This window comes from Halichoeres trimaculatus, unplaced genomic scaffold, assembly GCF_033239565.1.
Source record: "Halichoeres trimaculatus isolate MK-OKI-2021-1 unplaced genomic scaffold, fHalTri1.1 fHalTri1_scaffold_15, whole genome shotgun sequence".
Lineage (NCBI taxonomy): Eukaryota > Metazoa > Chordata > Actinopteri > Labriformes > Labridae > Halichoeres > Halichoeres trimaculatus.
In genome coordinates this window covers 27,240,942-27,253,547 of record NW_027437193.1, presented here as the reverse complement: position 1 = coordinate 27,253,547, position 12,606 = coordinate 27,240,942, and the positions used below count along the sequence as shown (strand labels likewise).

General features: G+C 41.9%; 1 protein-coding gene across 1 annotated transcript in view; it reads right to left on the bottom strand.

The window, feature by feature from the left end:
* Positions 1–12,298, bottom strand: part of dnah9l (dynein, axonemal, heavy polypeptide 9 like) — a 50,764-nt gene extending 38,466 nt beyond the window's left edge. Inside the window, exons 1-26 of the mRNA XM_074688503.1 lie at positions 12,226–12,298; positions 11,644–11,855; positions 11,324–11,557; positions 11,031–11,198; positions 9,997–10,113; positions 9,629–9,766; positions 9,330–9,454; positions 9,024–9,219; positions 8,392–8,496; positions 8,088–8,279; positions 7,713–7,913; positions 7,252–7,587; positions 7,091–7,168; positions 6,949–7,004; positions 6,711–6,831; positions 6,461–6,630; positions 4,061–4,283; positions 3,850–3,966; positions 3,575–3,661; positions 3,322–3,480; positions 3,003–3,086; positions 2,746–2,904; positions 2,383–2,505; positions 1,999–2,121; positions 1,581–1,805; positions 267–485 (exon numbers count right to left, since the gene is read on the bottom strand). Of these exons, the coding sequence (XP_074544604.1) occupies positions 267–485; positions 1,581–1,805; positions 1,999–2,121; positions 2,383–2,505; positions 2,746–2,904; positions 3,003–3,086; positions 3,322–3,480; positions 3,575–3,661; positions 3,850–3,966; positions 4,061–4,283; positions 6,461–6,630; positions 6,711–6,831; positions 6,949–7,004; positions 7,091–7,168; positions 7,252–7,587; positions 7,713–7,913; positions 8,088–8,279; positions 8,392–8,496; positions 9,024–9,219; positions 9,330–9,454; positions 9,629–9,766; positions 9,997–10,113; positions 11,031–11,198; positions 11,324–11,557; positions 11,644–11,855; positions 12,226–12,298 (4,041 nt within the window). The remainder of the gene's footprint in view (positions 1–266; positions 486–1,580; positions 1,806–1,998; positions 2,122–2,382; positions 2,506–2,745; positions 2,905–3,002; positions 3,087–3,321; positions 3,481–3,574; positions 3,662–3,849; positions 3,967–4,060; positions 4,284–6,460; positions 6,631–6,710; positions 6,832–6,948; positions 7,005–7,090; positions 7,169–7,251; positions 7,588–7,712; positions 7,914–8,087; positions 8,280–8,391; positions 8,497–9,023; positions 9,220–9,329; positions 9,455–9,628; positions 9,767–9,996; positions 10,114–11,030; positions 11,199–11,323; positions 11,558–11,643; positions 11,856–12,225) is intronic.
* Between the last annotated feature and the right edge of the window lie 308 nt (positions 12,299–12,606).

Sequence of the window (12,606 nt, the reverse complement as noted above, 5' to 3'; positions counted from 1 at the left end):
CATGTCGGTTGACAAACAATGATACTCCGCAGTACTTCTGCACCCAAGTAGCGCGCGCATCCGGTGTTGTTGATAAACAGATAACCCCTCTATAACATTGACCACTTTTTATGCAATTATCTACCCAATAACACAGGCTTTGAGAAAGTATTCTTGTCCTCAAATCACGTCTCACACTCTTGCTTGCATTGTACTTCACTTTGGACAAAACCATCTGCTAAATTAAATGGTAGAATTGTAGAAGTGTGGGCAACACCCTCTGATACCTGTTTGGGCTGTGTTCCTTTAGAAACAATCTCCAACAGGTCTGAGGCAGAGACAAAGTAGAACCTGGGGAATGTGAGTCTCTTGGTCTCCAGGTACTCTGCCAGGGCCTTCTCACATATAGACAGCCTCTGCTGCAAGGTCTCCAGGTTCTCCAGGAAGCCAGGGTGGTTAGTCACCTCCACCACGTTACTGTTCTTCACCACCTCAGTCATCAAGCTCTGGGTGAAGTGGTGAAGAAAATCAGACATGTAGAAAAGGACACACAATAAGGTATTTCATTACACCCTACCAGAAATCTCATTATTTCAGGAACTCTCCAACCTGGTGGAAGAAACGTGGTCATTTGAATGCAAACCACTACCATGTGTTCTGGGACCGTCCTGTTATTCTGGACTTTTGGAAAGCTGGGAAAATTGGGTTAACTATATAAAGCCTCTCAGGCCAGACTTAATTGTTTTTTTTATAAATTTTTTATTTTCCTATTAAAGACATGATCTTTCCCCACCTTAGTCTCCTTTTTCTATCTATTTTTCTTGTGTCCTTTATGTTTAAAATAAGGAAAAATAATGTGACATGTAAGACAAATAAAAAGGTGAAGTTTTTAAGTGTTTGTTACAAGTCTCAATAAAAACTAAAGAAAGAAAGAAAAAAGCTGGGTACAGTCCAGTGGCAGCTGCTGGTCAGTCAAGGAGGGGAAGCTAATTTTTTTACCGGCCTACATCATAAATTTGTTTATCTAATCAAACGTAAATTGTACCCTCCGTCCCTTTCAAGAAAATAATCTGTGACCCTGTCTTACCAACCAGGTGTTTTTAAGAAAGGTAAACTCACTGGGGATCAATAAAGCCTCCAGATCAGTCCAGAACAACTGAGTTGATGCTCTGGTGGAGGGTTATACTTCAAGATCGCTGACTGGCTCATTTCACTGTCAATCAAAAAGTGATTCGGCCTCAGACAGATCATCCATCATCATGCAAAAGCCCAGCGTCCAGGCCAGCCCACTGCCTCATAGACCCCCAGAGACGCTGAGCGTCCGATGGGCGGGCCAAAGCCCAGCGTTTATCCAATGACCGTCCAGTTCCCACAGTGGAACAACCCACTCTACGCTTCCCTGCTGAAGTCAGAAGACACTCAGCGTCCGACTGTGTTAAAGCCATGAGACGCTGCGGGCATGAATGAGAAGGAGGTGGAGCCAGTTACCTGTGATAGATAGCTGATTCTGAACAAAAGATGAAGGAATTCATATTTTGTCAATGAAATTGCTGAGCTTCCCTTGCAGTCTTAGGGCAATCACCACTTGTACAGTATATTACCTGGAAGTCGGAGTGAATTCCCTGGAAGCGCTCAGCGTCATTAGCTAGCTGGCAGCGGATGTCCTGGCTGTTGGTGAAGATGCTGTTGAGGTGAGCCCACGTCCTCTGCACAGACATCCAGGAGGAGATGACCAAATCTGCCACCATCAGCTTCCTCTGCCATCCGCTCACCTCGGCCTGGAAATACTCAACGTACTTACTCATGAGAATGTTCTGGAGCTGCACCTGTAGACCAACAGCAGGAGCTTAATGACCTTTAAGCACCTTCTTCAGTGCAGAGTCTGTCCAACGGTGAGACTTCAGGCAAAACTAGCAAATTAAATATTTAACCTAACCTGACATAGTATGGCAATCAAAATTCTGTTTAAACAGATAACTTATCAAATCATTAAAGTATCAGTGTGGGTATCAGCCCTACCTGGTTGTCCTCAAGTGTTTCTATCAGATTCTCATCTGCTTTGAGCAGCGGGGTTCCTGTGCTTGTGTGAGTCTCGTATGACATCGACATTACACTCCACGTCTGAGTGATTTCTGCCAAAACCTGCACAAGTAAACAAAGGAAAACTCAACATCTGTCAATGAAAAATTGTGATAATTCATTGACAAACCATAAGTCTTTAAAATAAGGATAAAATTTGTTGATAAGAAATGAATCTACTGTATTTTGACTTTTATATTTGAATGAGTAACTGTTTCTTTCTGGTAATCTGATCCACTAAAAAGGAATAATTTTTGTTGAACTGAGTAAAAACCTAAAATCACTAAACTGAAACATGAGTCATGGTTTATGTGTGATTCTTACTTTCTCTATGGCCATTTCTTTCACAGCCTTGTCCACTATGTTTTTGACCTCATCCTCCACACGGTGAAGCTGTAATTCCAGGAGGTCCCCCAGGGTGGTGCCTTCTCCCATCACAAACCTGACCTGAGGGCCAAGAGGAAAACCAAGAACCCTGAGTGAGATCAGGTTTCAGATCAGGATGATTGGGTTCAGTGAACTGTGCTGGACATTTCAGGCAGAGAACATGAAGACAAGATTAAAAAAAGAGCTGAGCTCGATAGATTGGCTGGAGTCAAACACAAAGCAGAACGTGGTGACTGGAGAAATATTATCGGATCAGATGGTATGACACAGTGTGGAGCAGCAGCTGAGATAATCTCATACCCCGGTGGTGTTCATGAGCTGTTGCCAGTGTCTCTCTCTGACAGCAGAGTTTTGCAGCTCGTTGACGGCTCTCAGAGAGGTCAACAGGTTCTTCACAGTCGACTCCAGACCCATGTACACATCCCACACTCTCACCTCCTTGTCTAGCATCTTCATCTCCTTCAAAAAGCAACAAAAAAGCTATGAGTGATGACAAAAATCAAGATTTTCTTCAGCTAAAATAGATTTTGATATTTGACCGAGGAAGCTTGTCATACTTTGGCAAATCGTCGAAGCTCCATGTCCATCTGCTCAACGTTGATTTCTTTCCAAGGAGTCTTCGTCCAATCCTCTATACTGGTCTGGCATAAAGAGGAAGATAGAAACTTTTAATTTGTGGTTCTATAATAAGGCTCACAAAAATAACTCAGTGAAATAAAAAAAAAACAAGCATGTTTTTTATAGAGCTATACAGTACATTTCATACAGTAATTTGGGGGTATTAAAGGAACTCCTTTCTGGTGTGAAAGCTTTACAAATGAGACTTTAACACATCTGAATTTTAGAATACAACTGTTTTTTTTTTACTTTGATTACCTTTACAAAGATGACCATGTCCCACACGGCTTTGACCAGTATGATGTCAGAGCGACACTGGCGTAGTTGCTTGTACTCTGGGAAGCTGACTTCAAACAGATCTGCTGTGTCCTGCAGCTTTTTCATTTCTGCCTCCATCACTGCTACTGCACGATTACACTGGAGGCAGAGACAGATTGAAATAATGTCACTTATTCTTTTTTGACAGTGAGGTGTTACTTTCTTTATAAAAAAGTTGTTTCCTGCTGCTCACCTTATCAGTCAGTTTATATGGCTCCTCCACATTGATCCTAAAGATTGCTTCAGTCCGAAACTGTTCCCTGAACTCATGCTGCTTCACCTGAAATGTGAAAAAAAAAAAGAAATTAAGCATGTCCACCTCTCCCTCTATAGCTGGTCACACTCAGGGGGGTGGTGTAAGTCATATATAATGCAGGAATGGAACAGAGATGGTCTATGTGTCACACATTGAGCTCTTTGTATGGGGTCTCTTCGCTGACATCCAACCCTGCTCGCACACAGCCTCACCTCAAAACGGACACACTTCCTGCGTATGACTGAAACTTCATTCGACTGCAGAGGAGCAACTTCATGTTTGACTGTGAAAGCAATTTTCTTCAGACTCTTCCACTTCTCTGGTAACTCCTGGATGTCACAGTAGTAAAGTGATGAAGATTATACATAATGACTGTATGTTACGGAAAGAAATGTGTGTTAGTTCTTGTGCGTTTGTACACACTTCTAGCTGGTCGTAGACACTCTCTGGCAGCTGCTGCCCGTACGTCTTAAGGAGTTCAGAAGTAGACTTGAGAGGCTTGAAGTGCTGCTCGTTGCTGATCTGTCTGTCTCTTATAGCCATGAGGTGTCCCATGATGGCCACAAGACCTGCGTAGTCTCCATCAGATACCTTGTTAGACAGACCATGGGCTGTGTCCTGGAGAAAAGACGACAAATCTCTCACGCTGCAGAACAAAGAGAAGAGACAACAATGAGAGGTCATCAGAGATCAGATTTAATAAAAGTATCACCTGTATTATTGGATATAAAAATGTGCTCTTTGGTGTTGTGATGGCTAGATTTTGGCTTTGGGTAACCACCTGCATAATCAATCCAGGGCTCTCAAGTGTCACTCATTGAGCGTGACAGTCACTCTTTTGGGTCTTTTTCATTTCTTATGCTGAAAAAATGTAGCCTACATTTCCTAGCGTGCCGCTCTCAACTGCAGGAGTCAAGCACAGTCTGATTGGCTATGGCAGTCCAGCACATTAGTACATCTGATGCTGCCACGATCTGCTCTAGGCCGGATATCTTCCATTTAAAGTGTGGCTGTCACCGTTGTTGTCTGTTAGTAATGTCACTTAACAGTGAAGCCGATGTATGTGTGAATATCTGACCCAAATACCTCCGGAAACGCTCAGTGTCTTTGAGGACGCGCCCTGTGATGGTGAGAGTAAAGACGCAGACGGATAACTCAACACCGAGCTGCTGTTTTTAGTCACTCACTGAAATGTTAAATTCAACCTGAGGTATCCTACATCACGTATTATTTATACCGGGGTGAAGACGGTTTCGTATTTAACGTTTGCCTTTTTTCTGTAGAAGTTGTGAAAGGATGTCCAGGACACATCAGAGGTGATTTCTAGTCAATAAATTAAAAAAAGACAAAGCTACTGAAATTCCAAGTTAAAAAAAAGCACATTTACAGCAATTGGCCCCTGATTATGGTCTCAGTGGGTTTTTATGACCTTTTATTAACAAACTAAGAGGTGTGAAAGTTGTGAGAGGATGTGTCAATCAATTAAAAATGACAGCGCTATTGAAATTTTAAACTAAAAATGTGTCTTTCTAAGGTAAAATGTTGTCGATGAAGATTTGCTGATTTTCTTTTTATTATTATGTAGTATTTATTGTTGTGATATTTTAAGGGCTGTCACCTCCTTAAAGGGGACATATCATGCTGATCCCTGATTTAATACTTACATATAATATAATAAATTTGAAAACGAGACCTTTCACCCCCTGAATTAAAAAAAAAATGGAATAAAAATCCTAGAACGAGATTTGATGCCTCTGAAAATAGGTCATTGCCAGATGGCCGCGAGATTTCAAACGTTGTGACGTCACGAGGATCCTTTCTTTTTATTGGAGTAATCTGATAAAGCAGCTCCTCCTCTGTGATGTCAGTCAGTCACACAACCACCACCGAGGGATACACCCACCAAGAGCCGAGTATAAACGTATAAACTATACATGTTACAGTACCGGTTTGACTCACCACACTGAAGCGCCCTGAGATGATCTGTGTCGAGGTGGATTTTCTTCCTCCTGAGCTGCAGAACCATCCGGGTCTGAATCGGGGTCCAATACAAAAGGACGTATCCTACACTCTGCCATTTTATTAGTGCTATCAATGCCTTACGGTGAAGTTTTGGCAAACAGCAAACTCGCTCAGTTTGCTCCATTCAAAGTGTCGATTTTGTAAATACTGCCATGCTGCAAAAACCGCCCCCTGGCTCTACCCCCTCCGCCCCTCTGATAGAACTGACCAATCAGAGCACAAAGGGCTGCGACGTTGCGAGGTTACTGGAGGTCATTCTTGAAACAGAGCGTTTCAATGAGATCTTCAGAATGGCCTAAACTGAGGATAGCGTTGAGAACGCTATTGTGGGGCAATGAAGGAACTAAATGACTTGTACTGAGGGCAGAAATGCTTTACAGGCATCCTAGTCTGGCATAGTGAAAAGGAGAAACAAGCATGATATGTCTCCTTTAAGTAGCAGTAGATTGAGGCGTCTATGTAGAAAAACAAAAAAGTTATTGAATGTTGAAATGAGCCGTATTGCACGATGGTCTCTACTCTGCCTATAGCCAACAGCACATTCAAATAAACAGATATTCAATAAAGATGTTCTTCTTGGTTTAATTTTCCTTGTCCTTGGTTTAAATAACCTGTTGGGGGTGGGGTGTAACTCTAGTCTGCATTCAAAACTTGAGAGCCCTGTATACACACTGAAACATGTGATGTTTGAAAGCTCATAGTTTGTTTGGTTTTTAATCTGTTTTGTGTATTTTGTTTCACCAGAGTAGCCAACAGATAGTGAATTTGTTTTTACCCGTGTGTGTTTGGGGCATTACTAACCTTTGGTTAACATGGTTAAGCAGGTGCTCTTTGAACATCCAGCTCCACTTCTTGATGACGTTCATAAGTGTGTGCTTGAAAGGTCGGATATCAAGCTGCAGCCAGCCACAAAACACCCTCTTGTCCTCCATCTTGCTCACTCGAACATACAAAGACTCAAACAGATTGATCTGAAACACGGGATGAATCAAACAGTTGATAAATATTTTGGGTATGGTGGGTCAAAAGTAAATCTGAATGTTAAGCAGACCTGCTCTTTGAAATTGTCCAGAGTGGGTGGGTTCTTTTTCAGCTCATAGTCCGCGTACAGCTCGGCTTCTTCTGTACTCAACACATGGCCGTACAGAAGGAACTGCCTCATAAATTCAGACCTGTGAATGTTTCAAAAACAAAGACCAGCCTTAAAATGTTTCCATCATTTATTTATGACAATAAAACCTTAACAAGATATAAAAGACATCAAACATTTATCAAAATGTTGCTCTGACCTGTCATCAGTCCAGAGGTAGCGATAGCTTGCAAATGATCCTTGGTATTCCCTGACCTGAAGATAAACACATTTTGTTCAAATTCAGAGGTGATGTTTGTGAGTGTGTGTGAGTGTGATATGTGTTTAGCCGATATACTTACTTTCAAGATAGCTGCACGTGCCCGTGAACGGATCATATGACACATCTCTGACAAATCCTCAAATTCATTTATATCCGTCTACAAGAAAAAAAGGAGCTCATGTCACGGAGGATGTGAAATATATTTCTGAACAGATGTGAGTAAACACTCTGTGAATGTACCTGATAGTTGTCCAGCTGTTTATGCTTTGCCACTCTGGGAATGAAGGAGGCCAACTTAGCGATGTTAGCCACCATCTTATCCACGATGTCATAGAAGTTACCAGTGTGGGTGAAGTCCAGCGGGGGTTCAAAGGTCATTTCGTTGCTGTTGAGTACCAGCTTCACCTCAAACAGCGGTGTGATTCGCTGTGTGGCATCTGTGTTGTCAATGAAGTACTGCAGCGAGCAGCGCACTGCACTGGAGAAGCCCGTCAAGATCATGCGGTCCACGTAGTCTGTGTAGGCCGACCACTCATGGCTGTGCAGGTTTGTAACACCGAGCAGGGACTGGTTCTCCTGGAGCATCATGGGAGACAAATTATTGGAGGAAGAGACCCAGTGATTATTAAGATTACTGAGAGCAAAGTCTGCAGGTTTTATTCATCATCTCCAACATTAAGAGTGAAATGAGCTCTGTATACCTGAAGCAGCTTGTGTATTCGCTCCCCTGTGCTGGAGATGAGAGAGTGCTGTTTGGAAACGCTCTCATCAATGTCAGAGAAAATAAGGAGAGTGGATCCTCGGCTCTTTCTAGTGATGAAAGCACGGTGGCTGAATTTCCCCATGAGGTCCTGGATTGCCTCCACGTTTGCTTTACTTTTCTGAACATGACTGGAAATGCTCTGTTGAAAGCAAAAGAGGCCAACTATTGAAAACGGAAATTAAATTATCTTTTGTAACAGTTGTATGTTACTAATGGCAAGAACTGGAAGCTAGAGCTAGCTTGTATTAGAAAATAAGAGAAGAAGAATAAGGTCTTTCACCGGAGGTTTTTGGTACAAACTTGTGTTTATTACCTTGACCAGGTCTCGTGTGCTTTTGATGTAGTCCCATAAGTCATCCTGAGCCCAGGTCAGCTCCTGCAGTGCAGGATCCAGCTGTCGTCTGGTCCCATCCATCTCATCCTTGACCAGTCCCAGCTCTACAGCAAGGATGGTGCTGTGCAGCTGGTTGTACCACTGGGTCACCAAAGTCAGCGTCTGTGTGTACTACAGGACACAACAGAGTGTTAGCCCTTCGACTCCAACTGTTTCTATTTAAGTGTGGTTCACAAAAATCTTATGCTACGACTGATGCAACACTAGAAACTTTGAGGCCCACCATGTAGAGACGGTCTCGTTTGGAGTAGAGTTGAAGAGCTGCTTCAGGAATGTTCTGGCTCTTTAATGTGCCAAGATACTTCACCTCTCGAAGCACTGACGTGAGCTGGTGACAGAGTGAAGGAGAAGAAAATTTGAAGAAACATCATGATTTTGTTTCATTTTACCCTCAACACCATAAATCTGGACAGGGTTAGGCTAAGAGGATCATAAAGTGAAGGTTTCATTGTGTTTGTAAACAGAAGGCCAGTCATTCTATGATGTAAATACAAAGTGCAAACACAATAGATCATTGTTAAAAAGGACTAATTTTTACATTTGTATACATTCAAATTTGCACAGAGGACTAATTACTTTTCATTTGATTCATTTTTGTTACATGTTGTAATTTTCTTGCCTGTTCACATCCTGAGGTCCCTACTGCTCATCCAAAAAGCTCACTTTATTTCTACAAAACAAACCATTTCTGCCTCTTTTAAAAGTTTTAGACAAAACACCACCAGACCACTAAAGGCTTAAGAAACAAAGATGACACCATTTAAAGAGAAGTCAAACTTCTTAAACATAGGTTACACTAAAATATTCAAACTTCTCCCTCGTACGTCAAATGATTATGTCGTCTTGTGTACTCACTGCGGGACTGAAGTTGACCTGGAACAGGCCTGTATCAGTGTCCAGTGTGAGCAGTGGCTCTTTCAGGTGGATCTGACAGATCTCCTCCAGTCCCTCAGTCCACTCTGAGAACATCTCCTCGTCATGCTGGTGCAGAGCCTCCAGAAGGCGCTCACACCTCTGGAGGACGTCATCTGCCTCAGCACAACCCAGAGGCCTTAAAGGAAACGCAGAAGAAAAATACGTTTCAAAGTTTGAGACAAAATGTTTTCTGTGTAATCTACCCTCACCAAATCACAGTATTTCATGACATACATGTGTACATACATATGAGCCAGTTGGCAGAGGTTGCTCCTGTTGATCAGGATTCGGTTTCGAAGTTCCTGGGACCATTTGAGGTTGCCTGCGACAGGTGGCATATTTTTCCCCAGCATAACACATCCTGACTGCAGCTGAAAAACATAGTGACTCTATTTTAAATGATGAATGAGATTCGTTACACCTGTTGTCAGTTTTGAGATTTCCCTCCCACATATTAAACTTACTGTGTGACCTTTAATGCCACATGTTTTCCTGGTATTCATAATATATAAACTGGCTTACACATTGTGCTGAGCTTTTCTCACCCCATCTCTGTGTTGGTCAAGTAAAAGTTGACAGTGGTCCACATCCTGGCTGAACATGCCCAACAGCACATTGTAGTTTGGAGCAAAAAGCTGGTGGATCCTTGGTCTCTCGAGCAGGGTGCTGAAAATCTTCAGTAACTAGACGTAACAAATGGAAGAGAATGTTAGACATTAAAGACAGCTGAAAAATATTTCTTTGATCCTTTTTTTAGATATCCTCTTAAATCAAAGCCACCAATTAGCTGGAACTCTCTTTGATGACATGATTCATGCATGTGGACATTTCTAACTTGATGTTTCACTAAACAGATAAAGCAACATAGAACAGTTAGAGGAAACCTACAGAGGTAAAGGTGTAAGCGACAAACCTTAAAGGCTGACTTCAGGTTTTTGGAGTGCTGGAAGGCCAGATTGAGAACAGTTCCCAGCCTCTGGTCAAAATCTTGATTCTGATCCATGAAATTCCAGTAATAATGAACAAAATCCTGAGAAATAGATAACATCAGTCAGGATATGTGGATACTGTCGGTCCTTTCTTGAGTAATATGCTTTTAGTTTACTTCCATTTCAGGGAAATCTTATCATAATACTATTTCAATACACTTTTTTAAATACAATTTCTGATAAGAGTGAACCATAGTCTGTAAAAAAAAATTGGACATCATCTTGCTCAGCCACCAAGTGAGGACTTCCAAGTGAAGTTGCCACAAAAACTGCTCCCCCTGGTGGCTGGCTGCAGTATAGGTCAAAGAATCCGGCTCTCCACCTATTCCAGATGGGCTGTGGTCAAACTTAAGAAAATAAATACACCTCATAAAAATGTTTCCCACGTCTGATTGTTGTGGTGATTTGAAAAAATTATTTGGCTGTCTTGTATTCAGGTGCTCTTTTTTCTGAAGAGTTTCAGTTTCATTAGTTGTACAAGGTTAAAAATGAGGTTTTATGTCATGTTTAACGATGATTGACAGCTGCTGTTCTTGTAGTTTTTTCAGAGATTGTAAACTTTGTTGGAAGGTAAAGTCAAGAACTGATTAGACTCTCGACAGAAAAAAAATATATATTATTTTTGTCACCCCGGCTCCACTCAGATTCTCCCAGAATCCCACACAGTCGTTACTGTGCCAATGGCTGCGCCTGTGACGGGGGCTTCAAAACCATACAACGGTAAATGACGGAGCCACGCTGTCCATTCTATGCACTTTTTTTTGATAACTTTTCTGACACCTCCTGCTTAAAACCCCAAAAGTCAGAAGGATCATGAGGCCCCACTTTCACAGCCCATATTCATACTGAAAATCAAGATCTAGCGAGCTTTTGCCCTTCCCAGCATGTTCAGTCCAAAATACTATCTAAAAAAAAGAAAAAAAAATAGTATCTTGTAGTGTATAAACTCCAGTCTCACTCTGTCAGTGTAGTCCAGGGGGTCATATTTGCTCTCTCTGAGAGTCCGCCAGCGGTCATGGAACTCCTCATTCATGCTGAAGACCATCCCACTGAGGACTTTACCTCTGGACCCACCCAGTTCAACCTTCTCCAGTTTGAGAAAGTCCAGCGCTGTTGCAAAGATGTCCTGTGGATGAGAGGAAACAGGCTCAATGAATCCTTTGTCTTCTTGACTGCCAACCTTGCAGACAGGTTAGTTTCTTATCTTTTTTTAACTGAACACATGACAGCTTTTGTTTTTAACTCCTGCACCTCAACCATAAGCAGTCTTTCCATGATGCAGTCTGAGCGCCCAAACACGAGTGTAGCAGGAAAATCCCACAGCTTTACAGTCTGGCTGTGTTTGTAGTACTTGGGGATCTGCTGACGGTGACTGTGAAAGAGTTGCTTAAAGGTCCGCAGCACAGAGATTGTTATCTGGACTCTCTCCACTCCTTCTTCCAGCTCCATCTTAAACAGTTCCTCAGGGATGAGATAGGCGATGGCCTGAAAACAAACACAATCATTACAAAGATCAGCTGTATAAGTTATTTTATTCTCTTATGTTGTGACAGAGAGATGCTTCACTGTACCTTTTCGATGATTAGGTTGCAGAACTCCTGCAGGAGGACCACCATACGTTTTGGAGTGCCATAGTATTGGGAGTGACTCCAGATGAGGCAGAGTGTGTGGAAAAGAGGAGGCAGTACAGTGTCTACCTGTGGGAAACTTTTCTCCTCTAAGCTACTGATGAGTCTCCTCAGAGGGCGCAGATACAGATCTATGTCCGAAGCTTCCAGCACAGCTACGATAATCATAAAGAGAAATGTTCCTGATGAGGGCTCATTAAACAGAATTAAGAAACAGTCTTTTGTTGAAGAATGTGATTGCTGCATTGCCTACCAAGAGGAAAAAGATCATACAGGGACAACACACTTAATTCAAATTACGTTTTTTTCTTTAACCTTAGAATTAAGGAAAATCCTGAATAAACCCTGTTTAAAATTCAGTTCAGTAAACTCTGGATGTGCTATCTGAAGAAAATATATCAGGACTGAGTCTACCCAATTTGTTTCTGAGTTAAACAGATTGAAAAGCTGAGCTGTGAGAGATGAAATGATTGAAAGAGGAAATTAGTTTATCAGCACTGATAATGATGAGCACAGGAGACCTACCCTCATCTACTAGGAGACAGACGTCCTGGAAGGAGGAGTAGTAGCTGCTTTTGACCCTTCTTAGGATCTCCATGATGTTTTGTATTTTGTGGCTCAGAATCTGATAACAAGGATATCATGACAGGATTTAAAATCAGTGACCAGGATCTTGGGTAGACTTGTACAGGATATCGTATTGATATGTGTCCCTGTGTTGGATTCAACTTCATGTTAGTAAGGGCAGAATATTAAAACATTTTAGTACAGTGAAAGACCAACACTGACAATACGACTGCATGCAACTGACAAAGACAAATGTTAAAAAGATGAATAACAAAGATGATACAGACTTTTAAAATAAGCTAAAACAAGCTATGGGCTAAAAACTGGAAACTGAATATC